Source organism: Triplophysa rosa, linkage group LG19 (genome assembly GCF_024868665.1).
Source record: "Triplophysa rosa linkage group LG19, Trosa_1v2, whole genome shotgun sequence".
In the NCBI taxonomy this organism is placed as follows: Eukaryota; Metazoa; Chordata; class Actinopteri; order Cypriniformes; family Nemacheilidae; genus Triplophysa; species Triplophysa rosa.
In genome coordinates this window covers 11,274,276-11,297,069 of record NC_079908.1, presented here as the reverse complement: position 1 = coordinate 11,297,069, position 22,794 = coordinate 11,274,276, and the positions used below count along the sequence as shown (strand labels likewise).

Below are 22,794 nucleotides of genomic sequence, written 5' to 3'. Positions count from 1 at the left end.
GCCTACACGTTATAAAACAGGCTGGAAATATAAACTTACTTTTAAGGCACGCACACAACTTTTGACAAGTAAACGGTGCAACAGATTACACTTGTGTCCATCAGCATCCTGATCCGCTTGACTCTGCACAGAGGGCTTTGTGGCCCTTGGCTTCCATAGAAATTAATTGAAAAGTTCTCAGTAAGTGCTATGAAAATAAATAGCCTTCAAACGTAATTTGTGTGTTAAAAACACCCCCACTTAAGCAGGGACGGATTATGACTTCAAAGGGCCCGGGGCCAGTTACCTCCAAGGGTCCCCTCCCATAATTTTTCCGTACTTTCCCTTAGCTGCGCATTCACAGTTATAGAAAGTGAAAGTTAAGATGATAATGAATATTAAAACCCTTCTCGCTCTGCGTCAAATGCTTGCGCTATGCTAAAAATGATCTGTACAGGGTTTATAGAAGACTAATATTAGCTACACAGCGAAAAATCAACAATAGACAAAATTAAGGCGTATGAAACACACGTCTTTAATTAACTGTCAAATATACGCGTATTTAATGCATCACATAAATAAAAAATGATTTCTCACCATAAAATGCCCCTGTGACACATATCTGTAAACATCAAATCATCAAGCAAAAGATTCAGAAAATGCCATTTAAATGTGCTGTAATTTAGTTAATAAGTTAAATTGAATCTAGTAAATTAAAGATAACATAAAAACATATTTTGCCATGATTTGTTGATCATTTCATTTTTTTCAGGGTATCCACAGAGGCCTTGTGGCTATGGGACCCATATATTAAAGATAGATAAGCATTTGTTTTCATTGTTGTTGGGTTTTCTGTACCAAACCGGATGGCACAACCCTGAAGCCCAGGGTCCCCTCGTGCTCATGCACAGCAAAATCACCAGTGTTAAAAACAGTCAAATTAACTCTCACAGTGTATATATAATCCACACTTCGATAGTGTGTATTATATATACACTGTGAGTGTTCATTTGACCTTTTATAACACTGGCGATTTTGCTGTGTGGTAGTCAAGGGCCCCTGGGCACTGGCCCCATTGGCCCGGTCAGTAATCCATCCCTGAACTTAAGACCCCAACAACTTTGAAAGAGATGTATGTTATGTGAGTCCTTTTTTTACACAGGTATTAATACATATTTATTCATGAATATTGTATTCAAAATTTACATTTATACAAAACTTTTTAGTGAAATAACTTGTTTGATGTGGGTTACACTAGCAAGTCGCTAGCAAGTGTTGGATCAACCAAGTACACCTATCCAATTTTACAGTGATGCTTTATTAAAACATAATATTTTGAATATTTAAAATAATACAGAGTCGGAGTGAGACTCTTTTATGTAGATTCATCATGAAGTGCTTGACAGGAAACAAAATGTCTCTCGATCAGCTCTCACATTTCTTAGATGCAGTCTCACTCATGATATAAATCTTTCACTTCCTATTTATCTTTTTGATAACCATTCATGAAGTATGGCATTATTTAAACCATATTGAATTAGCATGTAAGGGTTCTTGAAAATATATATAAATTATCCCATATTTTTATGGCATTTTATTATTTGTCTACTAATCATTGCAGTTTATTGTCCTTTTGGTGTCAAATTTTGACACACACATTTTTTTGTTTGATGCTGTCTTTTTATCTTTTTTGTTGTCATGAGGATAGGTACAACAGTTGACCTTGTGAAGGTGTATCCCTGTTGTTGTGACTCATTATCATTACTATCCTATGTGTTTGTGGCCGCCTAATGAACAGTTGTCCTTGGTTGGGCCAGTGTCTGTGACCCAAAACCCTATTTAACAGGTCCTGGATCAGAGCCAGGAGCAAGTGTGAGAACACAAAAGCCAAGCTAGCACCTGCTACTCATGGTAAAAGCCTCAGACCTTTTCTGGTGATAATAGATGTGATGCCATGAGAGCCATGTCACACCGTCTTAAAGGTGTAGTTCACCCAAAAATGAAAATTCTGTCATCATTTACTCACCCTCTTGTCATTTTGAACCTGTATGACTTCCTTCCTTCCGCAGAACACAAGAAAAGATATTTTGAATAATGTTGATAACCGAACAGCGTTGGCACCCATTGACTTCTATTGTATGGACACAAAACCAATGCAAGTCAATGGCTGCCATCGCTGATCGGTCAACATTTTTCAGTCATACAGGTTTGAAATGACAAGAGAGTGAGTAAATGATGACAGAATTTTCATTTTTGGGTGAACTATCACTTTAAATGTGACTGGGAAGAATCAATTTATACTGTATTTCAACATATATTATTATTAGTTATATGAACAATGGATGATGTCACTTTTGTCTCTATTACACTTGACTGTTTTATATCTGGCATTATGTAAACTATACATGCACAGATAAGGCTATCACCAAATTATTTATTTATGTATTTATTTACATAAGCATTCACATATAATATGGGCCTCACTGGAATGATTAATTAAAAGTGTTTGTCAAGGTCAACCGCTGCATGTATTTCACAATCTGTTACCAAAGCAACCACATGCAATTCAGCCTTTGTTATTTGTATGTCTTTTAGCAAGTAAATGCTAAGCGATCAAGTACTGTTTGAACTGACACCACTTTATAAAGTACAGCATGTTGCCAAAGTAACCTTGTCAAACACTGTATTAATTTATGCCATCTTCCCTAATTTTGCATTCATTATGAGCTGCAAGTGTTCCAACACTGGTCACATCTAACCTTAAGGGGACCAAAGGACTCATCAATGGCTCCTTGAAATATTCTTGTATAGTCCAGTTATCAATCAAAGTCTACCCAAAGTTGTTAATATCTATGGTAATTACAGTAACACAGAGCCCTCATTTACAGCCAGGGTTTGTCCTTGGTGAGCATCACCACCACAAATTAGCTGCTTCCGTCCTCTGCCACTTCCTCGTAATTTCCCTTCATTCACATGGAGGCTCAGAGTGGAATTAATCAAGGATTCCCTATCATGCCAAACTTGGAAACTCGATAGCTGGAGGGAATTCTTGAACATTTGCCGCATTCTTTTCTGGTCCTGGCTTTTGGATGTGTCTGCAGTCTTGGAAAAACTCTCTCAGGTCATCAGCGCTCTATTGCAACTGCATCTCAGAGCCCAAATGACTAAAACAGAGACTCAAAGGTTTTTTTAAGCCTTTGCTGTGATAACTTAACTGTGATACTTTTGTGCGAAGCAACTTGCACTGCATTGAAGGTAATAGATACATTCTTATGTCATTCGAGAATCAAATCCATAACTTCGGCCTTACTTGTATAATGCTCTGTCTGAGCTACAGGAGAGTGATGTATTCGCGCTACAACAATACAAAAACCTAAATTCAGACTGCTAAAATGCAGCGATTATCTATAAACAATTGTGCAACTGCATTACAGGCAACTTATCTTTCATAATTATTGTTTTACTATAAAAGCCTTGTTGTGATACAAAAAGGAGAATTAATGGCTTTACACATCAATGTCTCAGAAACACACATTTATTTCTCACTAAGATGGAGTAATCGTTCAGTCCTTTTGACAGAAATATTGACATTACTGACAGGAATTTTAAAGCATTTATTAAACTGCTCCTCCAATGTTTTCATATAAATCAAAGTGACAAGAGATTTGATATATTCCTGAAATATTTTGGTCAAATTGCATTCAGGACATGTAAAAGGTGTCTTCTTACAGACAACCTTGGTAATCCTGTATGACCTGTTACAAAAGCAGCAAGGTGGGTGAGTGTGTAGGTCGTGGGCTTACAATGTGTCAGTGTGTGTGTGTGTGTGTGTGTGTGTGTGTGGGTGTGGGTTGCGGTATTCATTTGAATGGTGACCTTATCAAATGAACTGAGATTGAACATACTCTTGCAAGTTGCTAAGTTATGCACATTTCTCAACACCTCATATTCCAATATGGTTATTATAAACTAACATGTGTTCCCTTGGTTGTCAGTCTTCATTCAAAATTGATTCTGATTCCTTTCTTTCAGGAACAGGCATGAGAGTATTTGTTAAGGCTACAGGCACAGGTTGTGTGATCATTGATTTATGTTGTTTTCTCATTGAATTGATAATTTCTCATTATCTCATTGAAGGGTGAAGATGCCTTTTCACCATGTGAGAGCAGGACTGCTCTACACAAACAACTTTCTGAGCACCTCTCTCTCTGAAACCAGTGAAGAGCAGCTCGCCAACATCTCCACTGAAGAGCTTGGTGGTGAGTGAGTGTGTGTCTGTTGTTTCTGTCTGTAATTTGTTTCTTTTGTTCGTTATAATTCATGTATTTTTGGACGAATTATCCAAACTTCAAATTGTTAGCATCATTAACACACCCTCATGTTGTTCCCAACCCATTTGTTGTTAACGTCGTTTCATAGTGACTGGAAAAAAGCACAATTAAAGCAGTGTATAAAATATATGATTGTGCCAACATATCCATTTCTTTTAGTAGAATAAAAAATGTTTGAAAATAAATCTTTTTGAAATTGATGACTTGGACCAAATAATGAAGAAAACGTAGCCTATAAGAATAGATGGAAATTTTCTCAATACTCTTTAAAAAGCTTCCCAGAAGAGAACGATTTTGCAAACACTAGTCAAAGGGTGGCTACTTTGAAGATGCTAAAATACAACATAGTTTTCATTTATTTTAGATGCTTTTATTTGCAACATAATTTCCACGGTTACAGTTGTTCTCTATAGTTTTGATGAATTTAATGAAGGAATTAATGAATTTTAACAGTGGAAAAAATATTGGCTATATAAAGAAACAATAAGTGTAGGTCATACTGAATGAATTGTGTGCTATATTTCCAGTTTTCTAAAGCCATATGAGAAACAGACCAAAATTCACTCAACTTTTCTCGTTAAAGGTAATAGGGTTATTTTCACACACTGATAGATGTCAGTATTTGTTTGTTTACGTAAATACCCGTTCAATGTGTTTCTAAAGCATTTTCCAAAGCCAAATGCAGCTATGCAGCATGTCTGTAACAGAAAAAAACATTGTTTCTTCTTCATAAATGCACACATGAAAATAAAATGTTTTATTTTCTCCTTTTCATTTTTGGGGTATTATTGCTTCTGGTTAATGCACTTTAATTCACAGAGTTTCTAAATGCGTTTTCTCCCAAAAACGTGTCCTTTTCTGTCACATTCATAACCCGAGTATGTATCCCTCATTCAAAATAGAAAACATGTATAGATTTGGTTCAATTTATTGGTTGGGGAATCATTCTCTGAGAATTTGTATTGCTCAATATAGTAAGGAAACAATCTTCTCATTGTGTGCTTTCTTCACTTTTTTTGTTTTGTTTGTTATTTAGGGAGGGTAACAGGAAAATCTTCAGGGTTCACATACTGTATGCCCTCAGTTTAATAAACATTAGAAACCCCCTCTGTGCTTGGATGCTGCCCCACTACGGTGCCTGCAACTGTAAATCTCATCTGCAATGTGTTGAGACAGAGCCTCAGGGTACACAAGAAGATAATTGATGGTCTGGCTTGTGGTTTTGGAAGTGTTGTGAATACAACGGTGGATTTGAAGCTGTGAAACGCTGGACAGTGAAATTGCTCTCAGATGGAATTAAAGTACCCCTCTGCAAATGCTTGCTTTGACAGACTAGACACAGAGGGTTATCCACATTGGGTGGTTCAATGCTTTGCATATTCATGAGCTGATCTAGTATGAAGTGTAAGTGGTAAGTTGAGATGAATCATCGAGGCTTGCCTTTGCAAAAAGAAAAACTTTGGCGAGGAAAAGGACCCTTAAATAACGAGTCGACTTATCTATTCAGCTAGAGACTCATATTGAATGAAGTCTAGTCTTTAATGTAATGAACCTTTAGACATTTGTCTCAGTCATGTATGAAAAGACGATAAATGTCATTAAGTTTGTGGGAAACAAGCATAACCCTCATGATCTGCTGAGATTGAATTTACACCTTGTTTGGGGTTTTAGGGACCCCGGTGCTTTATTTGTGAAACAGTATTTATTTGTTTCTCTGACAAAAAAAGCATTTTTACCAGAAGGTGGGCAGTTAGTTTTGTCTTAAAAATGATTATTATCCAGTATAGTAACATTGTTTCTGTTTGGTGTAACCTCTTGTGTAAATTGGAAAATAATTTATCTAGGGCAGATTTGTTTGATTTATTCTCTTGAGACAGCACACATACCTGTAAATGTTTTTTCATTGGCATTCACGGACTTTTGAACCATAATATAAGATTTTGTTTAGAAGGACAGAAAAAGGCCTTTTTATCTCCCAGATGCCAAACACAACATGGAAGGTTAAATATATTCCATTTTAGAGCATCGCATAGACATGCAGGCTTTTCTTAAATTCTGGGAGTGCTCTGTTTATCACATCTGAGAGCACACAGCACATCACTGACTTTACCCCAGAATAACATCAAGATGGCTTTTTAAGACAGCCGAAAAAAGCAATACTCAGAACTAATGCATTATACGCATGTTATTTTTGTTATTGAAGATTCAGACTTGGTGTGGGTTTCTTAACATCTAAAAACCAGTCCTGATGCACTTAGAAACGGTGGAAAAACATTCAGTCACAGCACACTAAATACACCGCTTTAAAACAGAATGAGCTGCATTTAGTATTTCTGCTGTGTGCATGTACGAAAAGGCGGCGAGTTTTGCAAGGTATCGACGAGAAAAGCATGCATTATATAATACATGTTCTTGTGTCGTGCTTGCAGATAACATGAATTGTGAGTGTAAATCGTCAATCTGGTTCGTGAATTTAAATTGTTTACTTGTTCCGCACCCCATTAACACTGCAATGATTCGCTTTCATTTCTCCATTTCTCTGTGTGTATCTTGTCTCTGCAGAGATTAGAGAAGCTTTTCGTGTTCTAGACCGGGATGGGAATGGATTCATCTCTAAGCAGGAGCTGGGTATGGCCATGCGCTCTCTGGGGTACATGCCCAGTGAGGTGGAGCTGGCTATTATCATGCAGAGACTGGATATGGATGGTGAGTCAGTCATTCTCATTCTTTCTTTCTATACATTTCTAATTCTCTGGTTAATTTCTACATAGGCATAAGTGCACAGAAACAAAGCAGCGTCTGTGCTGTGTAAAATATTTTTTTTTATAGATGAGCAATCTCTCACTGACCCCATTCAATCTCCCCTTGGAGAGAGATGTGATCACATGAACAGTTTATGCTACAGCGATCACAGAATCCAACAATTTATCCAGCACAGGGGAGACGTAAATACACCCGTGTACAAGGTGATTTCTGAGAAACCCGTGTGTCTCTGTGTGTCCGGTTCTGTAGGTCCCTCATGAACGGGTTGGTTTTGACTGACTGGTTTCCAAACTTTTGCTGATTTAGCCCATCAATCCAGCTGCTATCAGTTTTATGGTTGTTGGCATTCTTGATCTACGCATTTTGTGTGACAGTAGGACAGTCGGGGCATCAAGACGTCAACCAGACATCTGTTGGGAGCCATTTGAAGTGATTGTTTTTTACACATCATAGTTTAATCTATTTATTGATTTTAATTTACTGTAAAGGCAACTAAAATAGAAAGACTTCTGCGTACCCATCTGTGTCCGATTTTTTTGTATACGACTGGGTGGGCTGCATATCAAGTTTTTTGACAAGGTATGACAAAACTCCTCAACTGAAAGATGTTCTTTACTGCTGCCCATTTTTTTGGTACAACCTTATTGTATTGCAGTGATACATTTCCACAATGCATTGGTAGAGTGGGGAGGAGGTGACGCTGGAGTTTAAAGCAGAGTGGGAATGCCGTAGTGTGATAAGAGCTCTCTCTGACTTATCGCTTTCAGTTCCGCTGTCACTCTCCACTGGTGTTTAATGCCTCTTTTACCGTCTATCTCAAAGCAGCAATTGTCTTTCAGGAAGGGATGAAAGTGAGAATGAAAGAGATTGATGGCAGTTAGTCTCACTACTCACATGCCATAAATGATTACTTTATGCTTTTCAAATGAAATCGTAAGAGCATATGTAAGGTCAAGAGCATGTTCAAGGGAGAGTTCACCCCCAAAAAATTCAGTTCTTTGTGCTGATTAACACAGAAAGATATTTGGAAGAATGCTTGTAACCAAACAGTTCTTGGCTACCATTGACTACCATAGTTATGGTACCTAGTTAAATTGCAATGGTAGTCAAAAGTGCCCCAGAACTGTTTGCTTTCCTAAATTCTACAAAATATCGTCTTTTATGTTCAACAGAACAAAGAAATGTTTCCTACTATGGTAGTCAATGGTGGCCAAGAACTGTTTGGTTACAAGCATTCTTCCAATATCTTTCACTGTGTTCATCAGAACAAACAACTTTCTACAGATTTGTAACAACTTGAGGGTGAATAAATGATTACAGAATTTTAATTTTTGGGTGAACTGTTCCTTTAAAGGTTATTCTGTTTAAAAAAGCATTTTGTGGCTACATTCTGCCTCATAAGATGTAACATTTGAAGTGTAACATTCTTTTAACTGCATTTGTTTTTGTTGTTTCTAACCGCATTTGTTGTAACATTTGTTTAAATTAAAAACACAAAAGAAGGCGGTTAGTTTTATTTTAGTAGCCAATGTGTGTTTCAAAGCAGCTTCACAGAAAACCGTGCAAGGACAAGAAACATTGTTGGCTTCAACCATAATGGTTAAATCAAGTGAATTTGAAAGCTTCACATTTGTAGCCTATTACTAAGTTGAGAGACCCTGAACAGTTTCATTAAGCTGAGCGGCACCAGTAAAAAAATGACACAAAGCAATCAGTACAAGACTGCAGGTCCTGTTAAAGTAAAAGAACTCTTAAAGTTAAAGTTCTGCTATAAGCATACACAGCTGCAAACAAGAATGCTAACTTTGGTTTTATTTACTGTTTTACAAAAGAAATATTATTTTTTGTTAAACTGCTCTCAACAGCAATGCTTTGTTTCTGCTCATTAAGCAGCTGTTTTAAACACTGCTCTCTCTAGAGATGACAGACACTTTGTACACACGACACAGTTTGCATGTTAATACTGTTGTCACTACCTAAATTCTAGGAGTGAATTTGGTTGTAGAATGAGGTTGTCATTCCTTTAATAACTCGCGTAGTTAATAATTTAACATTTAGAAGAGAAATAACACGCATATTTACTGAATCCTGAGTGTTTATGTGTTTAGTCTCACTGATTCTGTTGTTGCTGCATTAATAACAGAGGCAGTGTTGTTTTTAATTCATCACATTGACAGCTGCTGAGTTGACTGCAGTGGTCGTCCAACAATAGAAATGAGAATTTTCTTTTTGTAAGACTGTAACGTTCTTTTCTTGATGCAGGTGACGGACAGGTGGACTTTGATGAATTCATGACAATATTGGGACCCAAACTCCTTTCTTCTGAAACCAGGGAGGGCTTCCTGGGCAGTACTATAGACAGCATATTCTGGCAGGTAAAAACATTCATCTCTTTTTCCTCTGCATTTATATTTCAATGCTCTCTTTTTCACTCCTCCTTTTTTGGCTGCGCATTTATATTCCGAGCGTGTGTATGAGATTATGGGTCATCCTCGGCCCTCCCCACCTGCTTTCTCTGTCCCAAGACAGCAGGCGAATGTGATTCTTCCCAGACTGTGAGCTTCAAAGTGAGAGGGCAGATCTGGTCATTTCTAAATAAACAGTAGTTAGTAGGGTGAGGAAATCCCATTTTCACTGGCATGAGATTTTAGAAAGCGTCGAGGAAAGCATGTTAATTGAACGTTTCGGCACTTGAAAGGAAAATATAGATCTTTGAATTAGTTATCACATCATTTGGGGCTTGGAGAAGGATTTTACTCACTGGGTCTTCATCTACGCTGTTGATAAATAAGAATTTAGAATGAAATAATATGTTTGTGACCTTGGGGGAAAAATGTCTGAGTTGTCTTTTCCTCAGACAAAACTGAACGGTGTGTGTTTATGTGTTGAATGTGTGTGTGGGAATGAGTAACAGCAAGGTCACAGACCCTGGTTGTCTCTGAGGGGTTTTAAATGCTCATCTCAACACACCTTTCATGGGACACAGTGACCACGTTTACATGGACATGAGTAATCAAATTATTTGCCTCATTCTGAGTAAGCTAATATTATGATTAAGGTGTTTACATGAGTTGCTTTAAGAATATACCTTTCATGTTCCCGTTTTACATGTTACACTACATAGTTTGATTAATGGCATACATCATTACGTCCCTAAGCGACGCCGTTCGACGTTCCCTCCATAATTTCATGTATCAACAAACAGTCCGTCTTTGCCAGGATACCACATACAGTTTTTGGTGTTTCATTTATTTTCTGGAATTGTTGGCATCTTTCTTGTTTCCCGTTAGGACCAAAAATGTGCTTTCTTGCGTGAAGCCATGTTGTTTGCTGTAAAATGAAACGGCTGTCCACTGCCGTGCGTGTGTGTAACCAGTCGTAAAGTGCCGCGAAAGTTCTTACGTGCCGGTAATAGTGTGATCAGTGCCAATCCTAGACGTCTGGGGGCCCTATCCAAACCTTTGTGAGGGGCCCTTGTCATAATAGTTCAAATGAGATGAGCATAACTCTAAACTATAAGAAATAAACATAATAAATCAATTAACACACTTAAATGAATTAAAACTGAAAGACAAAAAAACATTAAACTGACAGTAAAAACAATTAAGTATTAAATTAAATTCACATTTTGATTCACATGTAAGTAGTCATTTACCTAAAGTAATACTTGGCTCTCGAACCATTTAGCTTTTTACTAACCAAATTAGTTATTAACATAAATAAAACATGATAAATATAGTTTACTCACGAAAGCTAAGCATTCAAAAAAACATCAATAATTCTCTAAATGTGATGACACAAAACTTACACATTATCAACGAAATACAGTGGATTGCAATGGTGAGACTCACATGAACATTGTACAGCTGGTTTTGTGACTGTAAGTCATTTCCTGTAAATGCTATTGAAGTTAGAATATTAATGTTATACAGTATGTAACTTTTGAGATGACCCCTAAATCCACGACTATTGAACGTCCACAGTCAAACCAACTGTATCTACCAGTCGACAAATATTTCGACTATACTATAAATTTTTTGTTAAAGAGATAGTTCACCCAAAAATGAAAATTCTGTCATCATTTACTCACCCTCTTGTTATGTCAAACCTGAATGACTTCCGCAGAGCACAAACAGGCCCGGATTAAGAATTCAGGGGCCCCTGGGCACAAGTGTCTTGTAGACCCCCCCCCACATACATAAACATATTCATTTTTCTAAGAATAAAAGGGCAGACTTTGTCAATGATTATACTATAAGAGTAATTTGTCCATTTGTTCAACTTTATTTGTGTAACAAGCACTTTGCGACTCACGTTCTTATGTAAGCGTGTAATGGTAAACGGCATTAACGAATATTAGTTATACTGTTACGAGTCTGTGTAAGTAAACATTTTGCAATGTATGTAAAAGCACTCTGGATTTTCTAATAACTTAGGCTAAAAATCGGTAAATTAAGGCAGATAGACCTGATCAACATCAATATAAAATTAATTATTGGCGAAGACACACCAAATACATGTAAAAAAACTCTTACCTTTTTAAGATTTTAAAGACAACCGTGAGGGTATTCTAACTTAACCTATATCTTATATTCACAACAAAGCCGTTCTCATTTACATCTTTTCAGTTTCTATAAAAAGCGGCGATTTTGGCTATATTCTTTCACACAGCCTCTGTCATGGTAACCATGTGCATATTTACAGACGAAATGGGTTCATGTTTACACATTCAAACAGTCGATAACAGTGACAGGTTGTTGGAAATGCTGTTTTGTACTCATTTTATTCAGGAGTCACCTGTGGAATGTGCTGCTTCTTCCTGCCGCTCAATGAGACGATCCCTGCGCGGGGAAAGAGAGACCTTGCGCTCGCGGGGGACATTTTCCCACTGAAAGCTAAAGTTTATCGGAAAGTCGCTTGATTTATCGCATTGTGCTTCTGAACAAAAGCTGCTAAAGGGCTTGTAAAAGTTACTAAATCAAGAGACAGACTTGCGTACGTTAGAAACACGGTTTTGTGTGCGCACTTGCGTGTGTGCGGCCAGAGAGGCACACGGCAGAATGAATATAGCGAAAACATTTTCTCCCCCTTTCTTGGGCCCCAAGCACGTATGGGCCCCTGGGCCTGTGCCCATAATGCCCATTGGATAATCCGGCCCTGAGCACAAAGAAGATATTTTGAAGAATATTGTTAACCGAACAACGGCAGTAGTCATTCACTTCCATTGTATGGACACAAAACCAATGCAAGTCAATGGGTGACAGAATGATTTTTGGGTAAACTATCCCTTTAAAAACATAATGATATTTGAATTCTCAAGGTCAAGCACCTTATACATACTTGTGCCAATTCTGTTTGCTTAGTTGAAAACTGACCTGTGAGGGTTCTGTCAAATACATTATAAGCCATGTGCATCATAAAATCTGTCCTAATAAATATTAAAGGACTGGCTCTATGACATTGAGGCATGGCATTGATGGTTTCTATGTAAAGTGTCACACATAGTTTGGAGAGAAATGCACTGGAGCCAGAATCACCCCATCAAGCTATTGATTTACAAATCTGTGCCGCAGATGTGAATTCATAAAGCAGTCACAGCAAGTTAGCTGTGACCTGTTGTCAGCACCAAGAAATTGTGCGTGTGTTTGTGTGCTCATCGGGGTGTCATCTTTGCTTCATTTGCAAGCTGACTGGGATGTTTTCCTGCCCAAAAAGCCCTTGTGTTTCGTGAAAGACTAACTTTATGTTCAGACCGCCGCCGTCGAGAGCGTCAAAAATCGCTCTGGCCGCCCTGCCAACAACGCTGTAGAAAGAGTCTTGGGCGTGCTGACACTCTGACGTAGATCAAAATCTTATCTTGGATTTAAAGGGGCCGCAAGCAAACAAGCTTGTTGATCGTGCAGACTGACCACAAGAAATTGATCGGTGGAAAGAACTTTATTGTAGTTACATGTTTGCTAACGAAATAAACCAATTAAAAGCCATTTGTGTGGTGTGGCTTTTGTGTTCATGGTTAAGTGCTAGTCTAATTTGAACATTATAGGAGACATTTACTAGCCTTGGTCTTTAATTAACATTAAATTGTGTGCAACCTACATTACAAACTCTCCTGGTCGAAGTGTAACGTTAGCTTTAATCCAGTTGGTCAAAGCGGACTCACCAGGAACACAAACAATCTCAGACACCTTGGTCCACGCATCATTTTTTTAATTTATGTCCCTGTACGCAAACAGGGACGCGTCGTATAGGATTGGGAAACCCGCCACAGCAATGATCAACTTCTCCTCCATTTTGCTTGGGAACTAATGTGGTCGGAGCCAAAGTTTACAGGGCTGCAGGAATCATCTCAAGCGATGGTCTTCTACGTTCTGATTGTTTGCCGCCGAACCGCGTCATAGCTCATTACCATAACCTGATTTTAACTCTCCTTGACGCCCTCAACGGCCAAGATGCGCCGCGCCGCTCCTCGCCACTGCTCGCCGCAGGCTCACATTGAAAATGAATGACTTACGGCCACTTTGACGCTCTCAACGTTGAAGTAAGCACGTATTAGTGGTGGTGTTTCAAAATGTTCTTAACAAGATTGTCAATAGGCACATCAGCGTGGAGCCAAAAGCTACAGGCCATCATGGATTATTTGGAACACAAAGGCATAAACAAGCTTATTTTCCCCACTCTGAAGAGCACAGATATAGTACTTGTGTAGTGTTGCCAGCATTTGACAGTGGAAATATTTTGAGACAAACTAGTCAGCATAGTAGCATTCTAGCAGTGTGTAATGTATAAAGCACATGCATTGTTGTTGGGGTTGTTTCAGAACCCGTCTGCTGGAGACTTGCCAGTAGATGTGCCAGGTGAAGGACATTGATGCAATTTTGGTGAAATGTTAAGAGAGGACTGTGCAGTCTTAAAGCAATCACCACTGTCTCTGTGGCTCAGGTTTGTTTTTAACAGGGACCCACATCATTTCAGTCCGATACTAACAGCATGTGCAGTGCATTTTTAGTACGGATTGTAGTGCAGGGGTGGTAAAAACTATATTTGGCACGCTAGCAAACTCGCAAGGCGGTGCGTGGGCATAGCACTTTGCTCATTTTACATGTAAACGTGGTGCTTCATAAAAGCACAGCAATGTGCAATGTATTTGTTCACTTTTTTATAACGCAAAAAACGTTATTACACTGTAAGAAATGTTGGGTTATTTTCAACCCAATGTTTGGTACAAAATGCACAAACTGAACATTTGGGTTGTAATTTAACCTATGCTGGGTTGTTTCAACATTTTTGGGGTTTATTTAACCAAACGGCTGGGTCCTTTTTAACGCAACACTGGGTTGAAAATGGCCCAGCATTTTTTAGAGTGTAAGAAATGCTGGGTTATTTCCAACCCAGCGTTTGGTCAATAAGGAACTAACTGAACAGTTGGGTTGTAATTTAACCTATGCTGGGTTGTTTCAATCCATTGTTGGTTGAAATATAAACATTTATTTTAACCAAACAGCTGGGTTTGTCTCTTTTTTTAAATAGAACACTGGGTTGAAAAGCAATTTTTTTTAGAGTATCAGAAATATGGGTTATTTTCTCAGCGTTTGGTCAAAAAGGGATGCACTGAACCGTTGAGTTGTAACCTATGCTGGGTTGTTTTAAACCATTGTTGGGTCAAATATCATTTAACCAAACGATTTAACGCAACACTGGGTTGAAAATGGCTCACCCTTTTCTAGAGTGTAAGAAATATGGGTTATATTTAACCCAACGTTTGGTCAAAAAGGGACGTACTGAACCGTTGGGTTATGACCTGTGTAGGGTTGTTTCAACCCAAAAATGCTGGATTGTTTAAAACCAGTGTTGGGTCAAATATAAACATTTTATGGGTTAATTCAACCCTGCAACTGACCCTATTTTAACCCAGCGTTTAGTCAAAAAGGGACTGAACAGTTGGATTGTAATTTAACCTATGCTGGGTTGTTTCAACCCAAAAGCTGGGTTGTTTTAACCCAGTGTTGGGTCAAATATAAACATTTTCTGGTTAATTTAACCCAACCCTGGGTTGGAAATAACCCAGCATTTTTTAGAGTGTAATATAGAGATCTTAATGGAAAACATAAAATAATCAAAAGTAGGAAAGAAATACAGACCATTCATTTCTAAGTGAGGGTAGAAAATTGTTCTAATATTACATGGGGGGAATAACTAATAAAATGTATTTGAGTATGAAATAAGCCTTTTAGCCAGTATTTGGGCCCTCTATTTAGTATTCAAGCAAGCATAAAAAAAGACAATAATACTGTTTGTGTCCTGTCCTGAAACTGAAGATTAACATTTTTTTTAGACGGATAAGGAGACAAAAGTAAAAACTAGAGAGTGAGAGAAACACCCAGAGAGAAAAAAAATGCAGCAATCCAAAAAAACTTGCAAAAAGTACATTTGGGTTAGAAAGTAACCCCAACAGTCAACACAGCGTTAGGGAGTATGGGTCTTTTCTTCAACAGCACAGCTGACAACTCAATTAAACTGTGATTCAGCCAGCGCTGTCCTCCTACATGCTCAGCTCAAATGAATGATACCAGCATCTCTCTCTGCCATCCTCTGTTTGTATAGCCACCGGCATCAATACTGTGGCAGAGCCAAACAGTGTTATAGCAAATTAATACCTATGTGGAGGCATTTAGAGCTGCATGTCAAACTCAGCAGGACTGGATACACAAATATTTCTTTTACAGGGCAGTTTATGCTGACTGGAGTGAAAAGGGGACACTGATGAATCTTTTTTAAGTTTATATAATTAACTAATTCTAATTGATACAACTACATCAATTTGATTTTGAAAATGTCTTAGTAAATGCTGAAATTAACATGAACTAAGATTAATAAATGATGTAGAATTGTTCATTGTTAGTTCTTGTTACCTAATGCAATAGCTAATGTTAACAAATAACCTTATTGTAAAGTGTTACCATGTCATTTTATTTAGACAAGTCATCAGTTTTCTTGCTTCTACACATTTATATTCTACAGAGGAAAGTGTTTGAATACAAATTCAATCAGTGTGTATTGCATCACAGCATAAACTAGATGAATGCTTATCAAAGCATAAATCACACTCACAGAGAATGGCGCTCTGTTCTGACAACATTTTCCACACATCATTTTTTAAATATTTCCCTGCACATTGGCGAAGACAAAGTCAAAGAGAAAAGTGAAATCCATCACAGTTTCCGCTTAAAAAGAATGACTGACTGTTGTTTTTCTTTATGTGTGAGCATCCCTTAAAGTGACAGTTCACCAAAAAAAAAATCTGTCATCATTTACTCACCCTTAAGTTGTTCCAAATCTGTATACATGTTTTTCCGGATGAACAAGGAAATATATTTGGAGGAATTTTTGTAATCGAACAGTTCATGGCCACCATTGACTACCATAGTAGGAAAAAATACAATGGTAGACAAAAGTGCCTTCCTACATTCTTTAAAATATCTTATTTTGTGTTCAACAAAACAAAGAAATTTATAAAGTCATTTTTCCTACTATGGTTGTCAATAGAGGCGAACTGTTTGGTTACAAGCATTCTTCCAAATATCTTTCTCTGTGTTCATCAGAACAAAGAAATGTATACATATTTGGAACAACTTGAGGGTGAGTAAATGAAGACTGTTCCTTTAAGACACAATAAATTCACACATTTGGGAGATCTGGAGGCACTTGCGGTGTATTGTGGTATACATTTGTATCAGTCCATGTGTATCCTAAAAATCAAACCCATGACTTTTGCTAGTCCAGAGCTACAGGAACACGCAGAAACTGTGGATGAGAGAACCGATATACTGTATAACTACTTTCACACTCCCAGTTATTAATGTGATGAGATAACAAACAGGCCTGCGAGCAGATGGGTCGCAACCGTGTCAAATGTCACGTGGAAATCGCGACAGAAACACTGCATTAGTTTGTCTTAAATCTCATAATTGCCTGATCGCCTTTGACGGTTTTATTTGTATGAGTGTTTTTGGGTGGATAATGCTGCGTATGACACACGTGCACAACTGAATGTGTGTGTCGCAATGAAATCTAAACCAATAGTTTGCCGGGTCATGGTGCAAGGAGTTGATCTACCATAGCCGGAGGCAGAGTAAAGTCGAGGTAATATTCGTCCATGATTTGTGGAGCTGAATGAAAATGAGACCATGCAAGATAATGGATGGTTGATAAACTCCAGACCCTCCTGTTGCAATCGCCCTGATCCCAGAAGCACCATTTACGCCCAAATGCCATCTGTTCAATTCACACTTCCCAATGTGACAGTTTCCGAACTGGCAGATGAATTACATGCTGTTAGTGTCTTGGAAATGATTTCACTGAAAACTGTTGTTATGTGTGTGTTCAAGGCCATAGATCATGTTATAGTAAGGGCATATCGCTGCAGTTCCTCAAATGATTTTTCAGTGCTGTTTGGCACAATGAATTGTCGGAGTCTCTGATAACCCACTGATATAGTATCGATTAGCAGACTCTGTGAGTTGTTCTGTATCATCTTGTCCTGATTAGAGATCAGCTTTACTAGATTCAGCTGTTGCTTTGCGGGGCCATTGGGATATAAACACAAGAGCATGCTGTAGGTTTAGGCAGGCCTCTCTTCATAAAATGTTAATTTAGTCAATTTTTATAATGCGATAAAAAGCCCCTGAATTGTAAATTCTGTAATGAAAAAGTCTCCTACCATCAGAGCAATTCAAGTTTAAAGAAACTCCTCAACGGGGGGTTATCAACGAAAGGAGTCCTGGATAGGGACCAGTAAGGGGATTTGATAGCATCTGATTTACAGCCCAAAGAAATAAGATAAACAAGTCGGCACTTTATGAATATTAAAATATCAACTTTTGATGAGCAACAGTATCAATATTATTGATGTTTGAGGACATTCATACTGTATGTTTGCACAATATTCTCTCACATCAGAATTTCTGAAACCTTGTATCACCATATTTTATGATTTTTAATCGTAAAAAATCATTGTTATTAGTCACCCTTTATGTTTGTCACTGGGTTTTGCTAATATCTAAACAAAAACATTACAGGTGCTGTTTGTCATTTTGGAGGATCAATTAACAGAAATGCAATATAATATACATAACTATGTTTTCAGAGGTGTATAAAGACGTTACATAATGAAGCATTATGTTTTTATTATCTTAGAATGAGCTATTTCTGTCTACATACACCGCGAGTCCCCTTGCATGGAATTCGTCTAGTTGTTTCTACGGTAGCCCTAAACGGACAAACTGCTACAAAGCGTGTTTCGCAAATACGATATCTCCTTCAGCAAAGACATCTTAGTCCTGTGTCAGCCACCGTAGTGCTAAGGAAGGTGGGTGGAGTGAGCCGATGGTTCTAGACTAGATGCCTAGTGTCAGCTTTGACATCCGAGGCTCCAGAAGGACAGTGATGACATGGATTATATATAAAGGCTTTGTAGATGAAGACACATATTATTATAGATAGATAATTATACGGATCCATAGACATTTCACAGCAGACATTTTACATTTTCTAAATGTGAATCTCTAAAAATATTTAAATAAATTAAAGCAACAAGAGTGACTTATAATTTAAGGGATTAATGAAATGAATAATAGAATAATGGGTTGAATTCTATAACCAATCTTACCATTCAGATAACTAACCCGGCTGGCTTCCTATAACCAATCTCACCAATCATCTTTTAGCCCCGGAGAAAACCCCTACAAATAGACAAGACTTACCCTCATTCTCTCTACATTTTCGCAGCATCCCTCCTCCACCCCAGCTCCTCACCATCAGCCTATTTTTACAGCAGTATAATAGGGGGGACGACCTGAGTCCGTGCACACACCGGACCCGGGGCCTCTCCACGGACAGCACGCCAAACACGCATAATATCTCGTAGAATCATCAATTTTACAAATGAGTTGCATTTTGTTTACATTTTATACATTATCTTCATTTGGGGCTTAATTTGGAGTACAGTAAATATTGATCACCAGCAAAAATATTGATCAGCAGTTAAAATCATTAAAGTTGCTTGACAGCACTAGTAAAAAGTATTAGCAAATGTTAATTAAAATATATATATATGTAATAATAAGATATAAAAATTAAATATAGGACTAGAAATAAGATATAAAAATAATGCACTTGTACTGTGCTACAAGGCCACTTGAAGACTCAAGTGAAGTGATAAAGTCCTTCACAATTCTCTTTATGACATCCGTGTAGTTTATCTCTAAATACTGACAGTAACGCTGCTGTGAGTTATGGAGGAAACAGATATACAGGAATGGGAAGGAAAGAGCCCAGCTCTTATTTCACTGTGACAAATGTGTCTGAACACCTTCAGCATGACACTTACTTCCCTCATCCCTTGCTCAGTGGGTCAACGACATCAGCCTTTGACAGATTTCTTCATGGACCATCTCCCCCGGCGTGCACATCCGCTTAGGCGTGTGACATGAGAGCTGGCAACAAAACAGAAACACTTTTAACACAAGGTTTAGGTTCTGGAAGGGACGTCGCAGTACGTCAGATCAGCACAAGAATGATTTTCAACTCTCTGAATTATAGTTTATTATTAAGGATTTTCTTGTCGCTCCTTTCTTTAAAAGAACACTCCCAAATCATTTAACTCGTTTTCATTCTCAGATTAATCTTGTACAGTACCTGTCATTAAAATGAGAACGCTCGGATAATTGAAACATTAATCTCCTGCTCTACAGGGCGAGTCTTTGGGACTGATGGTCAGAGATGGGAATCGGGCTTTCAGCGTACCGCTACCAAATTAAGCAAGGCCGTAAATTTAAATCTGTAAGAATGAGAAGCCCTTCAGTTGCCTGTCAGATCAAACAGACTGCATGGATTACAGCCAGCACTCACACACACACACTCATATTAGCATTTACTCACCCAGTGCAGACCTCCTACAACATCACTCCTTTATTGATGTCATCAGATACAACTAGAGAGAAGGATGTATCATGTGGCAATTTTTTTTATAAATGATCATTTAATTTCAGTGTTTTATGTTAAACCATTTGCTTTACATTGAGTGGGTAATACTTTTGGGCAATCTCATGGGCCTATAGGAAAGTTTGCTTTAGGGTATTGATGGTCAAATTACCTTTTGTTTGGTTTAAAGGAGCAATGTGGAGATTTTAGCATATTTACAAAACATGCTCTGTAGCAGTTTGTCAGTTTAGGGCTACTGTATAAAACAACATAACGAGTAAAGGGACCCGCTGTGTATGTAGATAGAAATAGCTCATTCTAAGGTAATAAAAACATAATGCTTCATTATGTAAGGTCTTTATACACCTCTGAAAACATAGTTATGTTATATTACATTTCTGTCAATAGATCCTCCTAGATATTACACACTGGACCTTTAAAAATAGCATTATAGTAAAAAAATGGAATGGGCTGGAACTGATTTTTATTGAGATTTATTGTATCATCAAGTGATTTAGAGTCTGTGCGGTTTGTTGTAAATGACTAGAGGCAATAAGTTAGAACCCAGACAGCATTTTGCTTTCAACATCAAAGTGCAAGTATGTTGATGGAAGGCATGAATGACCAAAAATTGCCTTGTTTATGGCCATGGAGGTATTGATCACATGAAGGATAAGATCAATATCCCTTGTTGACACAAAAGGGATTCAATTTGGTAACCGTTTTGTTTGTGTTTTACCTTTTTGCCGTTCTATTGATATAGGTGTGCCTTTCATTTCTTAATCCATTCTTGATAACCACACTGCAATGCATTGAAGTATTGTTTACTTGGTACTGTTGGCCCTTATGTTTATTTGATTAATTAATTAATTGCTTGTGATGCCCTCATATGTAAGTCACTTCCCTGTTGAAAAAAACAGCATATGCTGGTTAGGTAGGTTTTGAAGCATGGACGTGCTGGTCCTAAACTGGTCATGTGCTGGGTTAAGCTGGTCCTGAGCTGGTTTAGGACCATCTTAAACCAGCACATGACCATCTTAAACCAGCATAAACCAGCTACCATGCTTCAAAACCTACCTAACCAGCATATGTAGACGCCTCGCCCCTAGATTTTGCGACAGAAAGAAACGTAATCCGCCCAAAAAGAAGAACTTTTCCCCATTTAGAATTGAAACTTTAACCTTGAAAAGCGGAATCAAAGGAAGTAAAAACAGTTTGGAAAAACATCTCTGCTGCGGTCAACAGCGTTGGCGTAGTGAACCGAACTTCAGCTCAGGTATGTATTTTTTTATTGGATATTTATGTTTTGTAAATATCACCACAAATTATTATTTTTTCACTATTATTTTTACACTGAAAGTATTGTTGTTTTAAATTACTTTGGTTGTATAGTGTATTTAAACAAAATTATAATCTGACTTTGAGTTAGCCTACATTAATGTGTTAAAGTAAAAATGAAACTAGATATAAATTACTGATCATTTTTGCGATGCGTTTATATATAAAAATATATATTACAATTTTCTTCATTTAGGTGTAGAAAAAATGGTTTGTGGCGGAGGAGACAGATGCATGTTTCTAAAGAGGATAAAGGTTTAAAATTTTCTCTTTCAGATCTGTCGGAGGCAAGAACCAGCATTCTTCAGCCCCCACAAACCATCCTGGAACCTGCCACACAAAGCCAGGCAACCTTCATCTGTGACCTGGTGCGCGTCTTTCATGCACACCCAAGCACAAATAAACATCGCATAAATAAAAAAAACATGAAAGCATGCGTGTTGTCGGTTTTCATTAGAATGCCTTTTGTCAAACAAAGAAGCTTTCACCTTGCAAATAGATAAACTTACATACCCATTGCTTATAGGCCTAATTATATTGATTATTGTAGTTTTTAATGTTTTACTTTTAATTGTGTGTTTTAATTTTCGTAAATTATCTTAGAAGTAGCCTAAAATCTCTGTTTTTTTTTTACACCAAAGCACCCGTTAACCTTGTAATTTCTTGTAATTTCAAACTATTAAATGTTCATAAAATGAGGCTAGAAAAGTAAATTGCCTACTCAATAAATCGCTTGGGAATCTATTTTTACATTTGTTACACTAAATGAAAAAAAAAACTTTTCAGTTATCAGAAGAATAAGCGTACACGGACCTTCACCTTATCTCAAAACTTGCGTACACGAACTGAGACCTGTCGTGAGATTTGATCAACCGCTCATCGCAACCGCTCACGTTCATATTGATAACTGCCAAGTTTTGCGTGGAAGCAAGCATACGCACAGTTTTCTGGCGTACGGTCATTTGATAAATGAGGGCCAATGAGAGAAAACCAAGCCTGATTCAAACTACGCTGTGATATAACAGTCCTTCACCAAGAGAAATAGCTTCCTTTCAGAATGAGAAAATAGAAAGTGCATGAGAAAGAACTGAGTCTGGAGTTAAAAGGATCCCATGGGACTATGAGTCTGGATGGGAGTGAATAGCTGAATGACAGAGAGACAAGCTCAGTGTTGCCATCTTGCTCCTCAAAAGAGACAATCCCAGCAGATACTGTCTCGCTGAGGCTTTGTGTAGGTGATAACATCAATGTTTGGTTTTCCCTCTGGCCTCTAGAGGGCACAAGTGTGTGCAAAAACAAATTCTCATGAGCTTCTGAAGGTCACAAGAAAGATTGCTTTTTTAAATACTGTCCTGTTGCTCAGGCATAACAGGCAGAATGTCAAGGTCATGGGTTTGATTTTTTA

General features: G+C 37.8%; 1 protein-coding gene across 4 annotated transcripts in view; it reads left to right on the top strand.

Moving 5' to 3' along the window:
• caln2 (calneuron 2) overlaps window positions 1-22,794 on the top strand; it is a 31,679-nt gene that overhangs the window by 2,226 nt on the left and 6,659 nt on the right. For all 4 annotated transcript variants that reach the window (XM_057361111.1, XM_057361110.1, XM_057361109.1 and 1 more), the window contains 3 exons: window positions 4,117-4,238; window positions 6,873-7,016; window positions 9,336-9,448. In XM_057361111.1, coding sequence (XP_057217094.1) covers window positions 4,124-4,238; window positions 6,873-7,016; window positions 9,336-9,448 — 372 coding nt within the window. In that variant the 5' untranslated portion in view covers window positions 4,117-4,123. The remainder of the gene's footprint in view (window positions 1-4,116; window positions 4,239-6,872; window positions 7,017-9,335; window positions 9,449-22,794) is intronic.